Source organism: Scyliorhinus canicula, chromosome 15, assembly GCF_902713615.1.
Source record: "Scyliorhinus canicula chromosome 15, sScyCan1.1, whole genome shotgun sequence".
Lineage (NCBI taxonomy): Eukaryota > Metazoa > Chordata > Chondrichthyes > Carcharhiniformes > Scyliorhinidae > Scyliorhinus > Scyliorhinus canicula.
The window spans coordinates 99585212-99612771 of record NC_052160.1 but is presented as its reverse complement, the minus strand read 5'-3'; the positions used below and the strand labels follow the sequence as shown (position 1 = coordinate 99612771).

General features: G+C 47.4%; 2 protein-coding genes across 3 annotated transcripts in view; one reads left to right on the top strand and one right to left on the bottom strand.

The window, feature by feature from the left end:
• Window positions 1–5705, top strand: part of fance (FA complementation group E) — a 47326-nt gene extending 41621 nt beyond the window's left edge. Inside the window, exons 10-11 of the mRNA XM_038820368.1 lie at window positions 808–933; window positions 5354–5705. Of these exons, the coding sequence (XP_038676296.1) occupies window positions 808–933; window positions 5354–5458 (231 nt within the window). The 3' untranslated portion in view covers window positions 5459–5705. The remainder of the gene's footprint in view (window positions 1–807; window positions 934–5353) is intronic.
• A 12575-nt stretch (window positions 5706–18280) lies between these two features.
• The window catches only part of LOC119978404 (probable E3 ubiquitin-protein ligase makorin-1), a 41045-nt gene continuing 31765 nt past the window's right edge, over window positions 18281–27560 (bottom strand). For both annotated transcript variants that reach the window (XM_038820028.1, XM_038820029.1), the window contains exon 8: window positions 18281–19171. In XM_038820028.1, coding sequence (XP_038675956.1) covers window positions 18986–19171 — 186 coding nt within the window. In that variant the 3' untranslated portion in view covers window positions 18281–18985. The remainder of the gene's footprint in view (window positions 19172–27560) is intronic.

Here is a 27560-nt window from a genome sequence, read left to right as displayed (position 1 = left end):
GAATCTGTGATTAAGAAAGCAAATGCAATGTTGTCATTTATCTCAAGAGGGTTGGAATATAAAAGCAGCGATGTGCTACTGAGCCTTTATAAGGCTCTGGTTAGGCCCCATTTGGAGTACTGTGTCCAGTTTTGGGCCCCACATCTCAGGAAGGACATACTGGCACTGGAGCGTGTCCAGCGGAGATTCACACGGATGATCCCTGGAATGGCGGGTCTAACATATGATGAACGGCTGAGGATCCTGGGATTGTATTCATTGGAGTTTAGAAGGTTAAGGGGAGATCTAATAGAAACTTACAAGATAATACATGGCTTAGAAAGGGTGGACGCAAAGAAACTGTTTCCGTTAGGCGAGGAGACGAGGACCCGTGGGCACAGCCTTAGAATTAGAGGGGACAAATTCAGAACAGAAATGCGGAGACATTTCTTCAGCCAGAGAGTGGTGGGCCTGTGGAATTCATTGCCGCGGAGTGCAGTGGAGGCCGGGACGCTAAATGGCTTCAAGGCAGAGATAGATAAATTCTTGATGTCACGAGGAATTAAGGGCTACGGGGAGAATGCTGGTAGGTGGAGTTGAAATGCCCATCAGCCATGATTGAATGGCGGAGTGGACTCGATGGGCCGAATGGCCTTACTTCCACTCCTATGTCTTATGGTCTTAAATGCAGCAACCAACAGTTGCAAAATCTCCAAGTACAGCAGATGAATACCAGATAATTTGTTTTCACGGTGTTGGTTGAAGGAGTAATATCAGCCAGGAATTTGTTTGTTATTTGAACAATTATTGTTCTAATTTTTTTAATAGGTAGAGGTAACGTCTGAAATATTTGAGCAATTTATTCAAAAGCTGAGCCAGCATGCGGAAGATTTCAGCAAATCTGTGAAATATGCCAAAGTGGTCCTGGCTGTACTTACAAAGTACCAGATCTATGTGAGTATTACAACCGAGCTTTGAGGGAAAACTCTGGTTACAGTTTTATTTTTCGAGAGAGTTGTGGGGATTTGTTGAGGTGGGGGAACGCAACAGTCTGCCGACTCTACTCAACCCTCTTTCCCCTCAAAGCCTTCCTGCCGGGAGTGAAGCGGTGTGGTGGAGGAGGTGGCAACAATATGTCCATCCATCTAGACACGGACGTGATGGAATAAACTGCAAGAAATGGAAATGTGCTTCCAACATGTTGTGTTTGCACTGTAGTAATGCAGGAGACAGGGCTGCCCATTCATTACCAGCTGAGACGGGCAGCACAGGCCCCATTCAAAACTGAAATGTTTTTGAATATGGTGATTGATTGCATCAGCTTTTCTGCCGTTTACTTCTTAGTTTTGGGAATATACAACGGCAACACTTAGACCCCTGGATAAGGTAACTGATAACCAGAACCAGAAAATCAGCTGGGGTGGAGATGCATCTTTGTGACTGAACTAAACCTGCCACTCTGGACATGTGCCCCAACTCTGCAGCATCGACAAATTCAGGTTCCTGCATTTAATGTACTATATTAATTTAGTACTACAATCCAATGGTCGTATTGTTGTGGGATGAAACATTAACTTTGTAGTCACAGGAATTAAAGTATTCAAGATGAGATAATTGTGGAGCCTAAGTGCTTAAGTAATTCTTGCTGCCGTATAAATATTTTCGTTTAAAAAAAAAAAAAATATGCTCCTGGAATGCATTTTCTTTCTGTCAAATTCTAGACCTGACCAAACATCCCAAAGCTCCAATCCTATCCTGCCTGCAGTCATCCATACAGGACAACCATTTCAGCAACCCAAACACCCAAAGGACAATTCAATTCAGATTCTAGGATTGTTGCACATGGTGATTTAAATTTAAATAAACTTTTCAGAAAACTTCATCAGTTTTTCATGTAGACTTCACACTGACAAAACGTCAGGTGAGTAAGCAGAGCTAATTCTGGCAACTTTTCAAATGATGTGAATACAAATGGTTGACTAATTATTATGTCTGGCTAATGTACAATATGTTATAAATAATGACCTTTTAAATGGTGGGGACTGTTTCCAAGCAGATACCAACGGTATCTATAAAAAGAGGCTGGTCTGCTGAGCGATTAAGAAACACTAATGACACAGGTATAACATTTATAACATTAAGAAAATAAATCAAATTGGCAAATGTTGTCTGGAAGGTGAGCTTGTAGAATGCTTTGACAAAAATTTCCCAGAACAATGCCTGATGGAAACAACCAGGAAAAAAGCTGTTTTAGATCTAGTATTGTACAATGTGGCGGGGTTAATTATTATCCCATGGCAAAAGATACCCTAGGAAAAGTGATCATCATACAATTGAATTCCATATTAAGTTTGAGAGCAACGCACATTGGTCAAAGAAGAAATTTCAACTTGAGCAAAGCTAATGGATACAAAAGGAGAGCTGGGCAATGTCGATTGGGTAAATCAGCAAAAAGGTACGATGCCCAATAAACATTTAAAGAAATGATTCCAAACATTCTACACCAACAAAACTCCATAAAAATCACAGCAAAGGAGATACGTCTGTGACTTACTGGGGAAGTTAAGGTTGGTATTAGATTAAAAGAAAGAGGTTTATAAAGTGCAGAATCGTAGTCGACCTGATGATTGAGAGAGTTTTAGAAACCAGCAGAGGGCAGCAAAAGGTTCTACGGGGGGGGACAAATGGCCGTAAAGTAGTCAAAGACATAAAAACAGATAAAAAGCTTTTATAAGAATATATAAATTATAAGAGTGTATAAGAAAGGAGAGTAGCGAAATCAAAGTCTACAGAGGCAGAAGCATAAGAAATCACAGGGCATGGAACAAATATTTTGTTTGTCTTCACAGTAGACGACACAAATTATATAGCTGAAATAGAGGGCAACTAAATGACTTACTAATTACTTTAATTTCCTCATCCTTACATCAGTGGAGAACAAGTGTTAGAGAAACTTAAGGGACTCAAAGATGACAAACCCTCTGGAGCTGACGGCCAACATCCTAAGCTTCTAAATGAAGTGGGTGCAGAGATAGTGGGTGATTTTCCAAGATGTCTGATTCTAAAATGATCCCAGTGGAATGGTAGTTAGCAAACACCGCTATTCAGGAAAGGAGGGGGCAATAGGGCAGTTAGCCTGACATCCATCACCAGGAAAACGCTGGAATCAAGGAGGTCTCAACAATGCACTCGAGACATTCATAGTGGCCTAGTTCTTATGCTCACGCAATGCCTGGGGCATTGCTGCTCACTGCCCATGTCTTCCAGGATCTCCCCATCCCAACTAAAACAATCTGGCACGCAGCATCTCCTGGATAAGTCCAGCAAGTGTAATACAGCCAGGGGAAGGAGAGGGCAACGGCCACTTCTTATTGGCAGTGGCTGCCCTATTCAATTATATTTTTAAAGGTCAAAGTTTTTTTAATGAACAAGTGTGCATGAATGCATGAGTTAGTGAAAGGATGGATGACTGGATAGGTGGGTGAGTGAGATGGATAATTGGGTCGTGAGGTGGTCGAGTCAGGTCAGGGTGTGTGGGGTGTTGGAGATTGTAAAGTTGGGGGGGGGGGGGGCGCAGTGTGGCCGGGTTAGGAATGATTGGTCGGGTCGGGGGTCGGATGTGGAGTTACCCAGTTGTTAGAGTAGGCTTTAAAGTGTTCTAACGTTTCCAGGGCAATAATGCAGGTAAATCCTGCATATTCGGCCTGAGGCTGAGCTCAAGATCGGAGATATTCACAGAGGGTCCTGGGCCACCGGGAATTAGCCCATTGGAAGTTCAAACATCCAGGCAGTTCCCACGTATGTCCATGTATCAGGACTTCATTCTGCAGGGTCCTGGTGCACGTCTCCCTATGTCTGTCCCATCCTCCGTGTTCTAGAGTCAGGAAAACCTGATCCATAATTAAGACACACAGTCTGTGTGCTTTTATGAAAGGGTAATCTTGTTTGATAAGCTTATTGAGTATTTTTCAGGATGTAACTAGTCGGGTGGAATCAGTTAGTTTGTTTTGCTCGAGCGTGGTGCTTAAAGCCATCACTGACATGGGTTCAGTCCCCCGGAACCAGCTGAGGTAGTTCTTGGATCTTCCTCTGCTACTTGCCCTATTGTCGTACTATGGCATCGAGATGTGTGGACAGCCATGATTAGCAACCCTCAAACAACAAGGACACCTCATGAAGAGGGAAAAGTAGTTGAGTAGATAAATGAGAGCTAGTAACTGATATTGTATACTTGAATTTCCAAAAACCATTCAATAAGATGCCATGCGCAAGGACTGAGATGAGAAGAGACTTCTTCACTCGGGATTTTGAATCTTTAGTGGTAGAAACAGAAAATGCTGGAAAAACGCAACAGTTCTGGAAGCAGCTGTGTCGAGAGAAACGGCGTTCACATTTCGAGTCCGCTCTTCAGAGCTTGAAGCGTTTACTCTGTTTCTTTCTCCACAGATGCTGCCAGGCCTGCTGAGTTCGTCCAGCATTTCCTTGTTTTTATTTCTGATTTTCAGCATCTGCAGTATTTTAGTTTCATTTTAATCTGCATCTTTAGAATTGCATACCCCATAGGATTGTGGATGCTCTATCACGGAGTAGATTTACAGCTGAATTCGATTTTTGGTTTCTCAGGGCAGATAGGGAGGGCGTGGAGTGGGATTGGATTGTAAGGTGGAGCATGCACAGGGGCGGTTGGCCTACTCCTGACTATTTCAAGTTGAAGAGGAAAAATACTTCAGTGTTGATCTCACACTTTCAGCAGTTCTGGCCCGTGCTCTGTTTTTCTGTGAAGATTTTGGCTGATATTGGGCTCAATTTGGCTGACTGGTGTGGCTGGATTTGTTCTATTCACAGAATTGCTACAGGACATATTAGAATGTGGCTCATTACTCATTATGGTCCAGTGACCCCAGTTATAAGCACCCTTCTTAATCATTACCGCCAACATTTGCATTTCCTTTAGTCCACAACATCTTTGTCAATCTGCACCTGTCGCTGACCCTCTATCCAGCACACACCCCCCGCTCCTCCCCACAACAACAGTAAAAATCTCATCCTATTTCCAATTCTCTCCAGCTTTGACAAAGAGTCATCCAAATTGAAACGTTACCTCTGACCTCTCTCTCCACAGATGCTGTCAGACCTGCTGAGATTGTCCAGCGTTTTCTGTTTTTGTTTCAGATTCCAGCATCCGCAGTAATTTGCTTTTATTTCATTACAGAAAATGTACCTATCGGTGAGGACAGGCTGAGAAGGCCTCTCCGGCCCTATCATTATCAAGGCCGGACCATCAGACTTTCTCTTCTTTTCTAAAGTTAAGTGGAAACCAATTGGAAGAAATGATTCAGAAACATTGATTTATTTTTGTTCTTGCTTTTTCTAGATAACAGATGCGCACAAGAATATACTGTCCTGTGCCTTAGCATTACACAAGACATTTCTGAAGAAGTCAATGCAGGCGGCACTAAAGCACATCGTTACAACGTGAAGTGTCTTTTGAGGAAACAAATGTGTGACACAAAGGAGTTGTGACTATATTTATTATTCATCCAGTTTGATTGGCGCTTCTTCAGATCCACAGCAAGAATTGAAATGGGTGAAAACTATCAGGCCAAAGGAGGCTATAAATGTGAGGACTATGACACTATAACACTGCTTATGTATATACAAAATATACAGTATAATAAATTGTTGTGGATGTCACTTGACTACTCCATGACATCGCTGTAGTTGCACCTTTTCACCAGTTGATGGTGCTGCAGATTCCTTTATTTTTTTTATTTTCCACGATTTCATCAAATGTACAACGGATAACCAACAATAACGAATACAGTATCAATCGCCCAACCAGCATCCCCTTCAACATACAAACCCAAAACACACATACATTCCAAATACAACAAAACAAAAAGATAAAAGAGAATCCACGGTCGAATCCCATAAACAATGTGCTCAACCAACCCACCCAATAGCCCCCCCTGATGTTCAATGGCATCCAATTCTTGAAAGTGCATGATAAACAATGCCCACGAATAGTAGAATCCTCCCCCCTCAGCTCAAACTTCACCTTCTCGAGCGTCAAAAATTCCAGCAGGTCCCCCTGCCAAGCCAAGGCACAGGGTGGAGAAGCTGACCTCCACCCCAGCAGGACCCGAAGGCTAAAACATCCGCCCCTGCACCCGCCTGCAGCCCGACACCCTGAAAATGGCTTCCAGGGGCCCTGGCTCCAAACTCGCATGTACCACCCCTGAGGTGACTGTACAAATCTTTTTCCAATACCCCTCCAGCTTCGGGCAGGACCAAAACATGTGAACATGGTTTGCGGGGCTGCTCCCACAATGTTCACATACATCCTCCTCGTGAGGTGCGCCCTATACACGACCTTCAGCCGTATCAGTCCCAACATCGGAGCAATTGCACTAGACCGTCCTCCAAAACCGCCCCAGCTCTTCCACTTAATCGCCAAGGATACCTTATCCTCCCCCAAAAACCTCCCATAGATCACCGACACCAACCTCTTCTCCATTCCTACTGCCATGAATATTTCTTGTGCTGCAGATTCCTACGTCAATAAATTGAGCTGAAGTAATTTTCTGACATTGGCCAGGAAATGTTCATTCCAATGTTAGTTTATATGGTCAATGAGTAGTTTTGAGACCTCCGGTGGCAGCCATAGAATAGGAGGTCACATAGTTGGTAGCTCCCGCTCGCGACCAAACTTTTGGACCTTTTCTCCTGGGGTTTTTTTTCCCGGAATTTTACTGGATAAATCGGTGGATGTTGAGACAGAGGGGAGAAATCCCCCACCAGTGTATGGAGCATTGGACTGGAAGTGGCCGTGTAAGGAGACATAGTCAAGAAAGGAAGACGCGTGCAGAGCCAGCAGCACAGGAAAACACGGCGGAGGTGCAGGTCCCTGGAGTCGTGGCACAGTGGTCGACGGTACAGCTGGTGAAGTTCTTTGAGGAGAGCTTCGCCATGTTAAAGAAAGATACGCTGGACCCGATTAAGGCACCGATTGATCGGGTGGAACAGGGTCTAGAAGCCCAAGGACGGGCGATTCAGAAGGTGGAGGAAAAGGTGTCTGAGCAAGAGGACCATTTAACCGCTTTGGAGGCCGAGGTGGAGCTGATGAGGGACCACCAGAAAAGGTTGCAAGAGAAGTTGGAGAACAGCTCCAGGAGACAGAACCTGAGGGTCGTCGGCCTCCCTGAGGGCAGTGAGGGTTCAGACGCGAAGTCATATGTGGCAAGTACCACCAGTTGATGGGAGATGGGGCGTTTATGTGACCCTTGGAAGTGGACAGAGCGCATACAGCTCTTGCAAGGAAGCCGCGAGCGATTGAAACTCCAAGGGCGATGGTGCACCGGTTCCGGGACATGGAACAGATTTTATGATGGGCCAAGCAGGTACGGAGCTGCGAGTGGGAGAACTGAGTTGTGCATCTACCAGGACCTGGGCATGGAACTGGCCAAAAGACGAGCCGGATTTAATAGGGCAAAATATGCCCTCTTCAAGAAGGAGGTGAAGTTCGGGATGTTGTAGCCAGCGTGTCTTTGGGTCATGTTTGAGGGCCAGGAAATTTATTTTCAATCACCGGACAAAGTTATGAACTTTATCAAGGACAAAAGGCTAGCAGGAGAATAAGGTCACTGAACCTTGGGGGAGGGCATTGCAGTGGTGATTTGGTCAAAATCACTTCTGTGTTGTTTTGAATATGCATTGCTCTCTGTAACAAGGGTTTTTTGTTGCTTCTTGTTGCCTTTGTCGTTTCCTTTTTTCTTTGGTTTTCATTGTGATAAGATCGATTTTGTTTTTTAAATTTAGAGTACCCAATTAATTTTTTCCAATTAAGGGGCAATTTAGTGTGGCCAATCCACCTAGCCTGCACATCTTTGGGTTGTGGGGGCAAAACCCACGCAAACATGGGGCGAATGTGCAAACTCCACACGGACAGTGACCCAGAGCCGGGATCGAACCTGGGACCTCGGCGCCGTTGTTGCCTGTTTTCGATCCCAACAGCGTCGCCAATACTGTTGCTAATATTAATAATGTTGGTGAACCACAAGCCTTCCCTTATATCGATCAAATGACCACACAACCAGTTAGTTAGTTCAATAGATGGCTTATTTACATACACAACAGTTACCTCAACATGCAAACACAATATCTACTTCGAGTTAAACTACACCTATCAGCTACAATAACCTATGCTTAACTTCAGGGCGACTGGCACTGTGCAAATGGATAAGGCCTTTATCTGGATTTCACTTGGCTGGTTCGAAGAAAGTGGCTCTGTCTCTGCTGGGCTCATCCGTCAGGTAGCGATTGTTGGTCTTGAATTTGGCTGGCTGTTCCTGCTACGATTGGGTTGGTACAGGCCAGATCCAAAGAGACAGAATACATGGCTGCACTCTCTTTTATCCCTCTGGGATTTCGTGCTCTTTGGGACGGTCCTTAACCTTCGACCCAATAGTTTGATGAGCTCTGATCACTCTCTTCGATTTTGGGCAATAAAGGGGCGGGTGCCTTGGTAGCTGGGCGGGTCCTTAGTGGACATTGACCTTGGCAGTTGGGATTTCTGAGTAAAGGGAGTGGCGCCTGTCATAATATACACACAAGTATATGATGGTGCACAGACAGACATTGATTAACACACAGGATGACCAATGAACACACACAACACAGCAGCCAATCACCAGACAGGACACAACCACTATAAAGCCAGAGGGCACTAGATTTCCCGCTCTCTTGGGATGCAGCCTCTGAGACAGTCAGAGCCTGTGAGCAACAACTCAAACATCCACCATGTGGTCGTAAGATAGTCTGGTCAGGTTAGCCTCAGGTCTCCAGTCAACTCAGCATAGTGTCAACCCACAGTTAAAGCATGTTTAATAGTTGAGAGTTAATAAAATAGAGTTGCATTTCTCCAAGTGTTGGAAGCCTGTCTCTCTCACTGCTCTGGTAAACACAGTCCTCGCAGACCCAGCATATCCAACACATCATGGTACCAGTGCGTGATGTTAAGAGTTTGACGGACCTACCTTGAAATAGTCTGCCTTTGACCAGCCCTCCCCCGCCGCTCCTCATCGCCGGCAACCTCAGTGCCAACTGTAAGATTTTTTAAAATAATTTTTATTGAAAATGTTTACAAAATATATAACAACGAACAGTAACAAACAACAATAAAACAACATAATAAGCATAACACCCCCAAGACCATAGCAACGCATATATCAAGCCCCCCCCCCCCCCCCCCCACCCCCGGTAAACAAGAGAACTTGAAAATAAATTAAATAAACATAGTCAACACTCTTTCCCCCCCTCTCCCCTCCCCCCCCCCTCTCTCTCGCCTCCTGCACTCCCGGCTCCACCGCAACCCCAAAAATCGTGGGTCCCCAGCCTGGCTTGACCCTGGATCCTACCACCCTCGACACCGTCCTCGCCACCCCCTTCCAGAACTCCTCCAGTGCCGGGCATGCCCAGAACATATGGGCATGCTTCACTGGACTCCCCGAACACCTGACACACCTGTCTTCGCCCCCAAAGAACCTACTCGTCCCGGACATATGGGCCCGGTGCAGCACCTTGAATTGGACGAGGCTAAGCCGTGCACATGAGGAGGAAGAGTTAACCCTCTCCAGGGCATCCGCCCATGTCCCATCCTCGATCTGCTCCCCCAGCTCCCCCTCCCACTTAGCCTTTAGCTCCTCTACTGACACCTCCTCCACCTCCTGCATTACCTTGTAGATATCAGATACCTTCCCATCCCCGACCCAGACCCCCGAAAGCACCCTGTCCCTCACCCCCCTCGCGGGCAGCAAAGGGAATCCCTCCACCTGCCACCTAGCAAACGCCTTTACCTGCAGGTACCTGAACATGTTCCCCGAGGGGAGCTCAAGTTTCTCCTCCAACTCTCCCAGGCTCGCAAACCTTCCGTCAATGAACAGGTCCCTCAGCTTTCTGATGCCCGCTCTGTGCCACCCCAGGAACCCCCCATCGAAGTTCCCCGGGACGAACCGATGGTTGCCCCTTAGCGGAGCCTCCATCAAGCCCTCCACTTCACCCCTATGTCGCCTCCACGGTCCCCAAATCTTGAGTGTAGCCACCACCACCAGACTCGTGGTATACCTCGTAGGAGGGAGCGGCAACGGCGCCGTTACCAGGGCCCCAACTGGAAGATTTTTAAGCAGAAGTTTCAGCTGTATCTTGAAGCCACCGACCTCGAAGCTGCATCGAATGCCAGAAAGATTACTCTCTTCCTCTCTGCAGCCGGGGACCACGCTATCCACATTTTCAACTCCCTCACCTTTGCTGAAGGTGAGGACAGATCCAAGTTCAAAACAGTCCTGCTGAAGTTCGACAGCCACTGTGACATCGAAGTCAACGAGAACTTTGAACGCTACGTGTTCCAGCAGAGGCTTAAGGGTAAGGATGAACCTTTTCAGTTCTTAACCCATCTCCGTATCCTCGCGCAATCCTGTAACTACGGGTCCACTTCCGACTCCATGATCCACGGCCAGATCATTTTCAGGGTCCACTCTGACCCCCTTCGCCAGCAGCTCCTTAAAGTGAAGCAGCTCACCCTCACCATCGCCATCGAGACTTGCGTCCTACATGAGCATGCTACTAACCGGTACTCCCATATCAAGGCGGCAGAGATGGCATCCACGATGCAGAGCTGGTGCAGGCCGTAAAACAGCTCCAGGGCCTGAGTCTGGATGAGGGCAGACATTTTGCGCGCTTTTCCCGGGCTCCTATACATGTGCGCAATGACCGAGGGGACGGCGAGGCTGAGGACCAAACTGCGCAGGTGCGCACATCGTTCGACCGCACATGCGCAGTGGCGCACGGAGCATCCTGACGTCGGCTCCATGACATGCAACAACTGTGGCTCCTCCCACTTAAAGCGGCAATGTCCCGCGAAATCTTGACGCTGTCTCCAGTGTGGCAAGCTTGGACACTACGCAGCCCTGTGCAGATCATCTCAGCTGTCCACCACACATCGATCCCAGCAGCAGCGCAGGAATGTCCGGTCAGTGCAGCAACCCGTTGCAGACTCCGACTCCCACATGGTTCCAGATCCCAACACCGAGAATCTCACATCCCCATTCCGGGTGGGCATGATCACCAAGCATACGATGCTTTCCTCAAAAAAGGCCAAGCCCCTCCCAGTGATGAGCATTGATCCGGACGACGAGTGGTGTGCCACCCTTACCGTGAACAAATCTCGTATACGCTTCAGGCTGGACACCGGTGCTTCAGCTAACCTCATTTCACAGTCTGACCTGGATAACATCCACGTCAAGCCGAACATCCTTCCATCGGCCTGCCAGCTTCTCGACTACAATGGCAATGCCATTGCTGCCAGTGGCTCATGCCAGCTTGTGGTATCGCATCGTTCTTTAAGAACCACGCTGCGTTTCAAAATTATAGGGTCCAACAAAGCTTCCCTGCTTGGTGCCTCAGGCCTGCAAGATCCTGAATTTCGTACAGCAGGTTCACTCCATGTCGCCCGCTGAGGCATCATCCTCGCCAGATGCCAACTTCCAAATCCAATTAAATGACATCATTGCACGATACCACAGCGTCTTCGAGGGTATGGGCACACTCCCCTACACGTACAAGGTTCTTTTGAAACCAAATGCCACACCTGTGGTTCATGCACTCTATCGGGTGCCGGCGCCCCTTAAGGACCGGCTCAAGCAGCAGCTGCAAAACCTCCAGGACCACGGCATAATTCCCAAGATCACGGAACCCACGGACTGGGTTAGCTCCATGGTCTGTGTCAAAACACCATCAGGGGAACTGCACATTTGTATCGACCCCAAAGATTTGAACCGTAACATCATGAGGGAACACTACCCTATCCCAAAGCGCAAAGAGCTCACCTGTTTTTCACGAATCTGGATGCCTCCAAGGGGTTTTGGCAGATACAACTCGCGCATCCAGTCGAAAGCTCTGCACTATTAACACCCCGTTTGGCCGGTATTGTTACAACCGGATGCACTTTGGTATCATCTCCGCCTCGGAGCAGTTCCACTGAATAATGGAGCAAATGATGGAGGGCATCGAGGGAGTGCGAGTGTACGTCGATGACATCATTGTTTGATCCATGACTCCGCAGGAACACATCGATCGCCTCAAGCGAGTGTTCCAGAGAATCCACAAGCATGGCCTCTGACTCAACAGAGCCAAATGCTCGTTCTGTCAAGCAGAAATAAAGTTCCTCGGCGACCATATTTTGCAGTTCGGTGTGCAGCCTGATGCAGATAAGGTGTCGGCGATCAACGCTATGAAGACACCGGAGGACAAGAAGGTGGTCCTCCGCTTCCTGGGGATGGTCAACTTCCTTGGGAAGTTTATCCCCAACCTTGCATCTCACACCACTGCTCTCCGCAATCTTGTAAAGAAAACCACCGACTTCCAATGCCTCCCCGCTCACGAGCGAGAGTGACGTGAGCTCAGGGCGAAACTCACCAAGGCCCCGGTACTGGCATTCTTCGACCCTGCCAAGCAAACAAAGATCTCCACTGATGCAAGCCAGTCTGGCATTGGGGCAGTACTCCTCCAGCGCGACGAACCCTCCTCCTGGGCCCCAGTTGCATATGCATCGAGAGCCATACCTACTGAGCAGCGCTATGCTCAAATCGAGGAGTGCCTGGGCCTCCTCACAGGGATTGACAAATTCCACGACTACGTGTATGGACTCTCCAAATTTACGGTCGAAACAGACCACAGGCCACTGGTTCACATTATACAGAAGGACCTCAACGATCTGATGCCACGCCTACAATGCACCCTCCTCAAACACAGATGCTATGATTTCGACCTGGTCTACACCCCGGGCAAGGAGCGCATTGTGGCCGATGCACTCTCTCGCTCTATCACCACGCCATGCGAGCAGTCGGACTTCGTCTGCCAGATCGATGCCAATGTGGAGTTCTGCGCATCCAACTTTCCGGCCACTGACGAAAGGGTCGTGCAGATTCGTCGTGAAATGGCCAGGTATCCTCTACTCCAACGGGTCGTGCACCATCTCACAGACAGGTGGCAAAAGGGCCAGTGCCCACATTTCTACAATATAAAAGACGATCTGGCAGTGGTCGATGGCATACTGATTAATTTGGACAGGATAGTAATACCACAGAGTATGCGAGGGCTCGTCCTTGACCAGCTCCACGAGGGTCACCTGGGAGTGGAAAGGTGTTGCCGGCGAGCCTGAGAGGCAGTATATTGGCCTAGCATCAATCAGGACATTGCCAACACTGTCCTAAATTGCCCAACCTGCCAACTGTTCCAGCCAGCTCAGCCGAAAGAGACTTTGCAGCCACATGAACTGGTGTCATCCCCATGGACCAAGGTTGGCATTGATCTCTTCCACGCAAAAAGTCAGGATTACGTCCTCATTGTTGATTATTTTTCTAACTACGCCGTGGTGGTCAGACTGCATGACCTCACATCAGCAACAGTCATCAGGGCATGCAGAGACCTTTGCCCACCTTTCCACCCACGGTCATGACTGATAATGACCCCTGCTTCTTCAGTCAGGAGTGGACTGATTTTGCCCGATGGTACAATTTCACGCACGTCATCTCGAGCCACCATTACCCCAGTCAAATAGGAAAGCTGAAAAGGGGGTACACATTGTCAAATGACTACTGTGTAACGGGGCTGATTCAGGTTCAGATTTTAACCTGGCACTGCTGGCCTACAGGGCGACTCCCTTGTCCGCTGGCCTGCACCCAACAACTGCTAATGAACCGCACACTACAGACAACGGTGCCTGCAATCCACATCCCGGACCTTGACAATTTTCAGCGCCGATCAGTCGGTGGCTGTACCGGTTGCTTGATTGGAGTTCATTGTCCTGGGAAAATGGGCCATTGAAATGTAAACGAGCAGGGGTTTTGATCAGGCCTGGTTCCCTGTGTTTAAGATACACATAGGCTCTGTATCTGTCAGAGTTCTGGGTTGGCCATAATTCCCATGGTCCTTTGCAGGTGGCCATCTTAGATGGCTACACTGAGGCAGCAGGGCTAACCCACTGCGCCACCGTGCTGCCATATGATAAGATGTTTGAGCAGCTGCTCAGAAATGTAAAGTTAACTGTTGCATCGGAAGTTGGGTGGAGGCATTTTCTTCTATTTGTTTACTGGGGAATGTGGTGCTTTGAACATGTATGTGCGGGGGGGGGGGGGGGGGGAAAGAGGAGAACAATGGGGAGATAGGGGCCGGGATTCTCCTGCAATTAGCAGGACGACCCGGCGCCAAGAGCAGTGTAAACCACTCCGGCGTCGTGCCGTCTGGAAGTTGCGGAATCCTCCGCATTTCCGTGGGCTAGGCCGGCACCGCACCAAATGGCTGTGACGGGCCAGCACGGGTTGGTGCAGGCGCAGAACTGCTGCCGTGTTCCTGCGCATGTGCAGGGGGTTTCTTCTCTGCGCCAGCCATGGTGGAGCCTTAGAGGCCTCCACAGCACAGGCCCGCCTGCAGATCGGTGGGCCCTGATCACAGCCCAGGCCACTGGCAAAGAAGTTTCTACTTTTTGTTCTGATCAGGGCTCTGATAGCAGGGGTGGTGGATACTGAATATTCAGCTATCGCAGTGTCGGATCATGTCCCACATTGGGTGGATCTACAGGCCAGTATGGAGAGAGAGCAGTGCACGTTACGGAGGTTGGATGTGGGATTATTAAAATGAGTGGGTGTGTGGACAGATGAGCAAGTCCATCCAGAACTATTTGGAAATAAATGATGCAGGGAAGTCTTGGCAGCAACAGTGCGAGAAGCCCTGAAGGCAGTGGTTAGAGGAGAGTTAATTTTGATATGGGCCCATAGGGAAAAGGTGGAACGAGCAGAGAGGGATAGGTTGGTTGGGGAGATACTCCAGGTGGATAGGAGATATTCGGAAGCCCCAGATACGGGGACACTGAAGGAGTAGCGGAGGTTGCAGATGGAGTTTGGGCTGTTATCTACAGGGAAGGTGGTAGAACTGAGGAAGGCAAGTGGAGCAGTATACCAGTCTGGGGAAAAGGCCAGTAAAATGCTAGCACACCAGCTGAGGAAAGTAAAGAGGTGGGAATGCAGTCCAGGACCCAGTGCGGGTGAATGAGGACTTTTTTTTTTTTTTAAAACAGCAAGTTACACAAGTCAGAACCCCCAGCTGGGTTGGAGGGGATGAGGCAGTTCTTGGGTCAGCTGAGGTTCCTGAGGGTGGAGGAAGAACTGGTGGAAGGGCTAGGAGCACCAATTGAAATTGAGGAAATAACGGAGGGCCTGGAGGTCATGCAGTCGGGCAAGGCCCAAGGGCCGGACGGCTGTTTGTCTTCCAGTGTCTCCCCATCTTTAGCCAGAGAGCCTTAGAGAAAAAAGTCTGAGCCCCGATGTACAATCATCGGTTTGAGCCGGGAAGACTGGATGGAGGGTTTCGGAGATGGCAGAGTGTAGGAATTGCGAGGATGGGAGATCTATTTATAGACGGGAGCTTCCCTAGCTCGAGGGATTTGGAGGAGAAATTTGAACTGCCAACAGAGAGATGGGTTTAGATATCTGCAGGTACAGGATTTTCTGAGAAGTCAGGTTCCAACCTTCCTGCTCCTGCCACTACAGGGGATACAGAACATGGGTGGGAGAGGGGAAGGTATCAGATGTCTACAAAGAACATGGAGTCAGAGGAAGCTCCGGAACTAAAGGGCAAGTGGGAAGATGAGCTAGGGGAAGAGATAGAGGCGGCTCTGTGGGCAGATGCCTTAAGCAGGGTTAACACATCCTCATATGCTGGGCTTAGCCCGACACAATTTAAGGTAGTCCACCAGGCACATATGATGGTGGCCCAGATGAACAAGTTCTTTGGGGTAGAGGACAGGTGTGCGGGAAGTCCAACAAATCATGTCTATATGTTTTGGGCATGCCCGAAGCTTAGAGGGTTTTGCTAAGGCTATGTGCACGGTACACAAAACACAGGAGGTAATGAGTACAGAGGTGGCGATCTTTGGAGTGTCAGAAGAGCTGAGAGTCCAGGGGGCGAGAGAGGCTGACGTTTTGGCCTTTGCCTCCCTGATAGCCTGGAGCCTAATACTGTTAATGTGGGGGCTAAGAACATGATAGGGATGGAAATGTTTTATGTACCATGATTATTTTGCTGTTATTATAATAATAAAAACTACAAATACCCTAATAAAATGTTTTTTTAAAAAGTAATTTTGAAGACCATTGAAGTAATATCAGAAACAGGCCCCAAGTTTCAGTGGGGGAGCGTTTTGGTGACAGCGACCATAGCTCGGTAGGATTTAAGCTGGAACATAAATAAAAGTTGTGTGAATTGGGAAGCCAATTTTAGTTGGATAAGACAGGATTTGGCCAAAGTCAACTGGGGGCAACTACTTGTAGGAAAATCATCAGAACAGTGGGATTCTTTCAAAAAAGACAATAAAAAGAGTACAGGGTCAACATGTTCCTGTAAAAGGTGAAGGATGAGAGCAACAAGTCCAGAGAACCCTGTATGTTAAGGGATGTCCTGGATTGGATAAGGAAAAAAGGGAGGTTTATGGCAGATACAAAGGGTTCAAAGCAGTGGAAACCCTAGAGTATAATAGAAAGTGCAGGGGGTTAGTTTAAAAAAAGGTAATTAGGAGAGCGAAGAGGGGGCATGGAAAAAACACTGGTGGGTAAAATAAAGGAAAATCCAAAGGTCTTTTATATTAAGGACAAGAGAATGACCATGGAAATGTCAAGTAGGCTTACATTAACACCGCAATGAAGTTGATGGTGAAAACCCCCTAGTCACCACACTCTGGCATCTGTTCGGGTACACGTAGAATTCAGAATGTCCAATTCACCAAACAGCATATCTTTTTGGGACTTGTGGGAGGAAACATGGAGAACATGCAGACTTCACATAGACCGTGACCCAAGTGGGAATCGACCCTGGTGCTGTGAAGCAAGTGCTACCCACTGTGCAAAGAGTAGGGTCCATTAGGGACCAATGTGGCAATGTATGTGTGGACCTGAAGACATAGGTGAGGCTTTAAATGAGTACTTTGTGTCCTTGCTCACTACAGAGGATGATGCAAGTATAGAAATCAGGAAGGGGGCCTGATATACTTGAACAAATTAACATAGAGGGGAGATATTTGCGGTTTTAACAGACTTCCCTTGCTGCTGTGGGAGGTAAATGAGAATATTGCAGAGGTGCTGATAATTTTAAATCCTCTCTGGCCACAAGAGAGCTGAGGACAGGAGGGCAGCTAATATGGTTCCATTATTCAAGGATTGTAGGGATGAATCAGGAAATTACAGGCCTGCGAGTCCAACTCCAGTGGTAGGGAAATGTGGGGAAAAATTCTGAGGGGCAGAATTAATCCCAAACTTGAGGCAAGGATTAATCAAGGATAGTCAATGTGGAGATCATATCTTACAAATTTATTTGAATTTTTCAAGGTGACTGGGTGTAGATGAGGGCACTGTAGTTGATGTAGTCGACATGGACTGGAATAAGGCTTTTTGACAAGGCCTCGTCCCATGGGATACAGGGCAATTTGGATCCAAAATTTGCTTAAAGGCAGAGAGTGATGGTCAATGGTTGTTTGTGACTGGAAGCCTGTGTCCAGTGGTGCTCCGCATGGATCGATGTTGGGTCCATCGCTGTTTGTAGTGTATATTAATGATCGGGGTGTGAATGGAGAAGGTATGGTCAGCAGGTTCACAGATGACAAAAATTGGTAGTGTGGTAAAGGGCGAGGAGGAAAGTCTTGTATTACAGGACGATATAGATGGACAGAACAACGGCAAAAGGAATTTAAGCCTGAAAAGTAAGGGGTTATGTATTTTGGAAGGACTAGCAAGCAAGGGAATATACAATGGATGGTCACTGGAAACAAGGTATCTGGGAACTTCCAACCATTATCTATTTGCAACTATGTACAGGGACAGATATGCACAAGGCTCTTTTTAGAGACAGCTCCTGAGTTCTAGAGATTGGCCAATCCACCTAATTGGGAAAAAAATAATAATTGGATACTTAAATTTATTAAAGAAAAAAATCCCACCGTGGCACCTCACCAAGTATCAGATAGTTGGCAGAGAAGAATGCAAACAGTAGTCAGAGGCCAGTTTCTCTGGTGACAATTGTGTAAAAGAATAGCTAAAGAAATGCTTCTTCATAGCTCTTTTGAAGTTGTCATTTTCATCACAGCTTTCCACAAAGTTCAGGTTTTAGGACCCCACTCAAAAGATGTGCTTATGGCTTTACAAAGCACATCCCAGACAGGCATGCCTGGAAGAGAAATGAAAGAACTGAACACAAAAACTATTTAGAAAAGGATTTATTTGGACATTTGTTAGCACAAACATTATAAAAAACATTCCCACCAATTAAGCAATAACAGCTTGTTGATCAAGTTACAAAATATCAAACTGCCACTGATCCCCATGTTAAATACATTCACCCCAATTAGTGGATGGAAGGAAGGAAAAAACTTCTATTCCAGTTCTACTGAACCTACACTATTCCACTTTGTTTAGTAACTCAGCATAATTTTAGCATAATTTTAGTACATAATCAGTTCACCTACAGCAAAATGTCTACAGAGTCAGTAAAATAGCCAATTCCCAAGTGAATGTTAAGTCACAATGATCATTGAATTTGGCACAATCAATTCCCGAAGTTCAATATCCTCATTCAGATGCATTTAATTTGTCACTCACTATTTACATCTCTAGCCTAAAGTGTTTGAATTCTTGAGCAGCTGCAACTACAGGATTTAGCAAATAAAAGTGTTTTTTCTAGACTGTCACAGTACAACTAGTGCAAGGAAAAAAAATTCAACTTGCCTTGCAATATATATATATATCAGTGTAAAACAGACTTTAGTTACAAATGCCTAACTGTATGGTTTAGCCTACTTTCTGCAACAGCACTGCCAAAATATAGGATAAACAATTGCTATCGATATTCTACCTGCTGTGTGCAGGAACACTGCTTCCTACAGAGGACTAAATAGCACAAAGCTATCTTAATAATCATCGGAATCATCAGAATCATCATAATTAAAATCAGACAGATCTGAATCAAAAAGTTCATACGGAAAATGTGCCAAATTCTCTAAAAAGGAATCATCAAGGGAAAGAATACCAAGGAGGTGAAGGGCGTGGTCGTAGTCATCATCGCAGTCATCTTCCCACATAATTCCCAACGGAGACTGTGGAATATATGAAAAGGTGTTAAAGCCAAGATTTTGAAATGCCAGTTGTTAAACTCTGATTTTAAAAAAAGGTTCAACCTAAAGTCAAACAGAAGCGGATATAAACAATTTCCTTTACTTGTTAGCTACCCTGGAGGATCCCATCTTCTACCCTCAGTGGAGGAGTCGTTTCTTGTAGAGGAAATAGCAGACCTTGTTGTTTATCATTTTTTAAAAAAATTATAAATTTAGCATACCCAATTATTTTTTCCAATTAAGGGGCAATTTAGTGTGGCCAATCCACCCGTCCTGCACATCTTTTGGGTTGTGGGGGGCGAAACCCACACAGACACAGGGAGAATGTGCAAACTCCACACGGACAGTGACCCAGGGCTGGAATTCGTACCCGGGTCCTCAGCGCCATAGGCAACAATGCTAACCACTGTGCTGCCCTTGTTGTTTATCATTGAAGTGTAAACCACATTCAAATCATTTACAGCACTGTCAATGCGGAATTACAAAGTAGCATAAAACCTTGCTGGCCATAGCAAGGACAGTAAAAATGAACTGAGATGCACAGACTTGACCATTGTTTGTGCTTGCTTTAAAACAGCCATCCACTCCCCAAACTGCTCTCGTCACCACTGACCCAGTCCACGTCGCGCAAGTTTTAAAAAAGTCTTCTCTCTGGTCATTTTCCAACTACCTCAATTTTAAGTCACTTATCTTCATTGCTTTCCTCCCAAGACTTCTCATCCTCCTGATTTCAGCCTTCACCTCAATGCATTATATTCTTATCTGAAATGGACTTAAGAATCCTTCCCAAACCTATCCATGCAAAACTCCCATTTTAATTCATGGCTACACTCCCTGGCCATCTCATACGGAGTCAACATAATTACAGAAAAAGGCAGCCAATTCTACCCATTCTGGAGAGGGGGAATAAAAAAAAAAATGACTTCCAATTTCATAATCCCAATTATCTTGCATTTGGGCACCTCCCACACACTGTCACATTTCTGCATTTTGCAAAGTGCGATTTGCTCGACCTTCACACGTTGACTGTTCCCACGGATATAGCCACCAACTTTCCTCACGGACATAACCGCTAACTTCACTCCCTCTCACTAGTCCAAGGGGCACAGACCTGAAAGGTCTGCTAGATGTGGCTGGACCAATTTAAAACAGCATCAGGTCCTGCTCGTTCACTATCCTGAAATGTAAAGATAACCTTCAAAATAAAATTGGGAATTAAAAATGTAATGACTATTATGAAGCCACTATAGATGGTCATAAAAGCCTACCTGGTTCACTAATGTCCTTTGGGGAAAGCAATCTGCCATCCTTACCTGGTCTGGCCTACATGAAACTCCAGACATGGAACATAACAGTGCAGTACAGGCCCTTCGGCCCTCGATGTTGCGCTGACCTGTGAAACCACTCTACACTATTCCCTTATCATCCATACGTCTATCCAATGACCATTTGAATGCCCTTAGTGTTGGCGAGTCCACTACTGTTGCAGGCAGGGCATTCCACTTCCTTACTACTCTCGGAGTAAAGAACCTACCTATGACATCTGTCCTCTATCTATCTCCCCTCAATTTAAAGCTATGTCCCCTCGTGCTAGACATCACCATCAGAGGAAAAAGGCTCCGACTGTCCACCCTAGTGGACCCTCGGCAATGTGGCCTATTCTTAAAATGCCCTAGCAGGCGCATGGAGTTCAAGGGCAATAAATGCTGGCCCACATTCCGACTTAAAAATGCCTGCAAACGGTAGACTTTCCTTCATCTTCTCAACCTGTCTGCAACATATAACATAGTTGACCACTCAATCCTCTTCCATTGCCTCCCCACTGTCTCAATCCTCCTCCATTGCCTCCCAACTGCCATCTAGTTGTTACAACCTTATTCCAATCTTGTTTAACTGTATCAGGAGAATCACTTGCATCACTTCCTCCTTCATCATTGTTACTTTTGGGGGTCCGCCAAGATCTGTCCTTGGTCTCCCCCCAACCCTGATTGCTCATGTGCATGTTGCCCCTTGGCAACATCAGAAAGCACAGTTCATTTATAAGTTTACATTGACTGTACTCAGCTCTACTTCACTTCTCTCGACTCCTCCGCTGTTACTAAATTATCAGACATCCAGTACTGAATAAGCAAAAATGTCCCAATTAAAATATTGGAAAGACTGAAACAGTAGTGATCAAACCTCACTCCAATCTCCTATTACCTAGCTACCAAACTCCTCCGTCTCCATGCAACAGTCGAAATTAGGCTAGTTTGTTTGCAATCTTGGTGTCACGTTTGACTCTATGACCAGCTTCCTCACTGATTCATGGCATCGCAAAGATTACTGGACGGTTTCCTCCGGGTGCTTCAGTTTCTTTCCAGTCCAAAAGATATGCAGGTTAGGTGGATTGGCTGTGCTAAATTGCCCCTTAAGTGTCCAAAAGGTTAAGTGGGGTAACTGGGTTAGGGTAGAAGTGTGGGCTTGTAGCCATGCTGGCCACGCAAAATGGACACTGAGCCAAACTAAAATGGAGGACAGCAGGGAAAGCCTGTTTAGTGAGAACAGACAGCCTGCTCTCAACTAATTAGCATTTTGCAAGCAGCAAACCAGTTTTCTGGCCAGGTGCAGATCTCCAAGCCAAAGGTGTTAATGGCAAAGCGCTTAACATTCCGATGGGGCGGCCCAGATCCAGGCACACACAATGGCAACATTTCCATCTCAATATAGCACTTAATTGGTGGAGTAGACAGGATGGCACCAGAGTAACGAATATCGAAACCACCTCCCCAACATCGAGGAAAGCCCCGCATTGGAGGATTTCGAAGGTAGCCGTTTGGAAACGTTCCAATCGGTACCGAAAGGTAGAGCCCGCCTAGAAGGGGGCAAGGACATTAGAGAGGGGTATAAAAGCAAATCCCCCACAGAGCCCCGGTCTGTTAAACCCGTGCTCCGGCTCTGACTGACATCTTGCATCCTGACTCCAGCCGTTGAGCACCAGCCGCCGAAACCGTAAGTTCAACGCTCGCTACGCGATCCAAGCCCACTAGACTCCCAAGTACCAGAACGCTTGCTGAAGGCTGCAGACAAAACCAGGACGAAGGCCTCGTTCTCTGACCTTGCCTGTTCCTGTTAGATAAGTATTCTGTTCACTTAAGTTTAGTTATAGCTTAGTCTCTTAGTGTGTGCATGAGTATTTATTATAACTGTATAATAAATATTGATCGTTTGAACTTTACTAATCGGTGTATCGTCTTTATTACTTTGAACTTGACCTTGAGATACTTGTGACGTTGCCTATACGGCAACTGGCGACTCCAGAGCTAAATAATTACATAGAACAGAGCCTAGTAGTGTTAAGCACACGTCGAACTCGGAGGCGTGTTAATACACTCCAATAAACGCGTTTTACGCCCATAGTAAAACGTGCAACATTTAGTGGCGACTCCGCCGGAACCCTGTTGTAAGTGGAAACACCACAGTGTCCAGGACCCTGAAATTTGAATTAGAACTCCAAATTGCAGAGAAAGAAAGAGATCACAAGTATTCAAGGTGTTCAAAATAATAAGCGAAATTTGGAAGTGTGTTTAGTGCATGCGTACTAACAGGGCTGTAAGGTAAAACTGAAAGCTTTTTGTTGCGACAAACTTTCGGTAGTTTTGTGATCGGAAAATAGCGTAAGCCGTACCCTTTTCTCGAAACACCACCCCAGCAACCCCCTGTTCCAAATTATAAAAAGAGAGTCAGAGGAAATGGCCATGCAGGCAATGGAACGTCTGATGGATCCAGCAAAGTTTGTGGTCGCAGCGACCAGCAGCAGTAGCAGAGTAGGCCAGTGTCCCACGTGGGAGCTGGAACTCCGCAAATATCTGCAGGGAAAGCGATGGCCCCTTTGGAAAGAGTTTTGTGCAAATGAGGAGACAGGTCCCGGGAGTATAGGTCATACTTGGTGGGAGAACCTCTCTCAGATACACAAAAAGAATTTAGGTAAAGCACGCAAGCCGATGGCGATTGTGTCCTGTTTGGCACAGTTGCGAGGCGCAGAGGAGGTCATCAGGACGCTCCGGACAGATTTAGAGGAGAGGAATAGGATGAGTAAGGTCGATGTCAGGGACATCGAGAAAGAAAACCTGGAATTAAAAGGGAAGTTGGCAGAGAAGGATAGAGAGGTGCATGATGCCAAGAGGGCTCACCAGTCTTGTCTAGCTCATCTGAACAGTTCCCAGACCCAGTATGAGAAAGCCTATCAGGACGTGCAACGTGCCGTTCTGATAAGACAGGAATCGGAAAAGCAGGTGGAGGCATTGCAGAGGCAATGTTCTGATCTCAAAGCAGCTTTGAGAGCACTCCATGCTGCAACGACCGAACAAAGACAAAGCACAGTTGACCACGCGAAATGCAGGAAACAGATTGCGGAACTGCAATCTCTGCTTTCGGTGCAGAATGGCTTCCAAAGCACCTTTGGAGCACAGTTAGATGGAGAAAACGCCCCAGATTGGCAGGAATTAAGTGAGACAGCGCAGCGTTATGTTCAGGGAACATGTGCGCCCGCAGCTCAGCAGAAAAGACAGGCACCCCAACCCCCCACAGCTCAGACCATAACCGCACCCATGAATCCCGTAACCACGCAGAGAAAAGCCGAATCCGAAGGCGCCCCAGACATAACTTACACCACCCCTTTAACAGTAACCCAGCTAAGGGATGCTTGTGAAAAGATCACTCCGTTCCTCCCCACCGCAGACCCCCACCAGTTTTTCGCTAAAGTAAAACAGCAGGCTACCATGTACGGCCTGGATGAGAGAGAGCAGGTTAAGCTCACCGTGCTGAGTTTAGACCAGAGTGTAGTAGCAGCCCTCCCCGACCCACAGAACGTGGCAGGAGGCAGCCTAGAGGAGATGCACACCGCCATTTTAGATGCCATCGGGTACAATAGAGGTGACCCCGTAGAAGGATTGAATAAGTGCAGGCAGAAGAGATCCGAACACCCCACAGCATTCGCAGGAAGGCTGTGGATTCATTTCAGCGCAGTTTTCGGACAGCTAGATAGAGCGCATTTAACCCGTGAAAACATGGTTAAGTGGACGCGCACAATTATCTCACACGCAACAGAAGCAGGACAGAGCGCTTGCAATAGCTATGACCCCTCAGAAGAGGCCCATAACGAAAAATGGGTCCTGAAAAGATTGTCCCGCGCTTGGGAGCAATCGCTTCAGGGAAAAGGAAAAGTGAGATCCCCAGAAGAGGCTCAGGCTGCTGCAGATATCCAAGCAGTCAGAGAGCACCAGAAGCCCGCATGGGTAAATGAAGGCAAGAGCAGCCCACAACAGAAAGGACAGGAATGCTATAACTGTGGACAGTTAGGGCATTGGGCAAAAGAGTGTAATGCACCTCAGCGATCTCAGAGAGGCCAGCAGACAGGCACTCTGAACCGCAACAAAGCAAAACCCATCCACAATGTAGTAGTACAGTCAGGACCCACCAATGTGGACGAGACGAACTGACGGTGTTCGGGCTCCCCCACTTGGGTCTGTGACACACTATGGGACTCATCAGGGAGGCCCGTAGTCACAGCGAAAGTCAAAGGGAAGCCCATAGAGTTACTGTGGGACACAGGAGGATCCCGCACCACCATTAACTCCACAACCACGGCACACGCAGACACGTGGCCGACCACCTCCACCATTACACTTAGCGGGTTCACCGGACACTCGCAGCAGGGGCACATTACAGCACCCATAGCAATTCAGCTAGGGAACATTAGCACAAGGCACCCCGTAGTTTTAGTAAATCTTCCCAGGACAGCAGAACACATCCTGGGGATAGATTTTATGAACGCTCACAGCTTGTCGTTCGACCCAGTGAACCAGTGTGTCTGGCGAATGGCTAGATCAGACAGAGCCCCAGCCACCCTCACAGTAGGAGACTACGCTAATCGGATTAGCGCAGTGGGAGAGTACTCATTCGACCTGACTACACTCCACACCGACAGACAAATTAAGGCCCTACTAAACAAACACAGGACAGCATTTGCAAGTCACCGTCATGACTGTGGCAGAATGACTGGACAAGTTCATGTTACCGGACAGGACCCCCGACCGCAAAAGCAATATAGATTTCCCCTCGAGGCAGAGGTGGAAATAGAAAAGGTTATAGGTAGCTTGTTGGACCAAGGTGTACTGAGAACGGTAGCCTCCACCAACAATGCCCCTATTTGGCCAGTGAGGAAGCCCGATGGATCATGGCGTCTGACCATCGATTATCGGGAACTCAACAAAGTAACCCCTGCAGTAGCCCCAACGGTAGCTACTAGTCCCGAGACCATGCTCAAGCAGGGTCTCAACGCCAAGTACTTCACGGTATTGGATATCAGTAACGGATTCTGGTCCATACCATTGGCAAAAGCGTGCCAATACAAATTCGCATTCACTTTCAAAACTCAGCAGTACACGTGGACATGCCTCCCACAAGGATTCCACAATTCCCCCTCCATTTTCCACCGACAGCTGGCAAGTGGATTAGAGAAATTTTCCCGACCCGAATGTCTGGTACAGTATGTAGACGACCTACTACTGCAGACAGACACAAAGGCAGAGCACATTTCGCTTCTGGCCCAACTCCTGGAACTCTTAACTGAAATTGGCTGTAAAGTTAACCCAAAAAAGGCCCAAATATTGGAAAGTAAAGTGATGTATTTGGGATCAGTCATCACGCACGGCAAACGCGAGATCGAATTCAAAAGAATTGATTCGATTGTCAAATTGCCCCTTCCCCAGAATGTTTCAGCCCTCCGGTCGTTTTTAGGACTGGTTGGCTATTGTCGGAACCACATCGACGGATTCGCGACAAAAGCCGCCCCACTTTCAGACCTCCTTAAGAAAGGAGCCCCCTGGGAATGGCTTCCGCAGCATACAGGCGCTGTGGAAGAGTTAAAACGAGCCCTTAGTGCAGCACCCGCGCTGCTAGTCCCCGACCAACTTTCCCCGTACGCAATCGAGGTAGCTAGCACAGATCTGACCCTCTCGGCCGTGTTGCTTCAGGAACGGCACGAGCAGCTAAGACCAGTGGCTTATGCCTCCCGACTGCTAGACCCAGTAGAACAAGGATTTTCAGCCTGTGAGAGGCACCTCCTTGCTGTCTTCTGGGCAGTACAGTATTTTTCATACATAACCGGACTAAACCCCATCACCATTCTAACCGAACACACACCCACACAGCTACTACTAGACGGTCGACTGAAGGACGGTTCAGTTAGCCAGATTAGGGCAGCTAGGTGGACCCTACTTTTACAAGGACGGGACATTACAGTAAAACGGACACGCACACACACATACTTAGCAGACAACCTCCAATATCCCGGACAGCCCCATGACTGTGAAATTGTAGCTCCCCTGCATAACACAGGACCCTTTTTAGCAAAAACACACCCCAGGAAGATAGGGAACCCGAAACAAAGCCCCCAGCCCACAGACACGTGTGGACCCTTGAGGATTTATGTAGACGGTTCCTCCACAGTTTTAAATGGTGAGCGTATCACAGGATGCGGCATCTATGTAGAGGACGCGCAGGGGCGCGCTCTCGAAGAGATAGCTCTTAAGTTACCAGGTCACTTAGGCGCGCAGGCAGCAGAGCTAGCAGCCATAGCGTACATAGTGGACCACCCCGATTCTTTCCCCAGCCCAGCAGACATATATTCAGACAGCTTATATGTATGCAATAGCCTAACAGATTTTCTGCCCGTGGAGGACACGAGGTTTTGTCTCCGCAGACGGAAAACCCCTTCCATCAGCCCCCTTACTCCAGCACATCCTAGACAAAGCGAAGGACAGGACCTTCGGCATTATAAAAGTTCGCAGCCACCATAGGTCATCACCCCCTGGGAATGTAAAAGCCGACGCACTGGCTAAGGCAGGTTCCAGGAGAGGACACTTATGGAACCCCCCAGCTAGCGCACCAGCTAGCGCCCCTGTGAGCGCAGTACACATCTCACAAACAGAGGTTAAAGATCTCGTGGCAGCACAGAGACAGGACGGAGACCTCAGGGAGGTTTTCAAGGGAAACTTTGTGCCTGCGTACGAGCACTTTAAACACACACTGACCACACATGAGGGTGTGATCATTAAGGACCAACTTTATGTGGTCCCACAGCAGGACAGGAATCAGATGATTGCCTTGTTCCATGACGGACACGGGCATCAGGGAATTGATGCAACAACGAGGCACCTCAGGCAACTCTGTTGGTGGCCTAATCTCAGGACTGATGTAACGCACTACATTGAGAATTGCCTGATTTGTGCTCAGAATAACCCGGAGCGGTATTCTAAGAAAGCACAACTTCGGCATACTCGCCCAGTTAACGGCCCTTGGACAAACCTCCAGATCGATTTTATAGGTC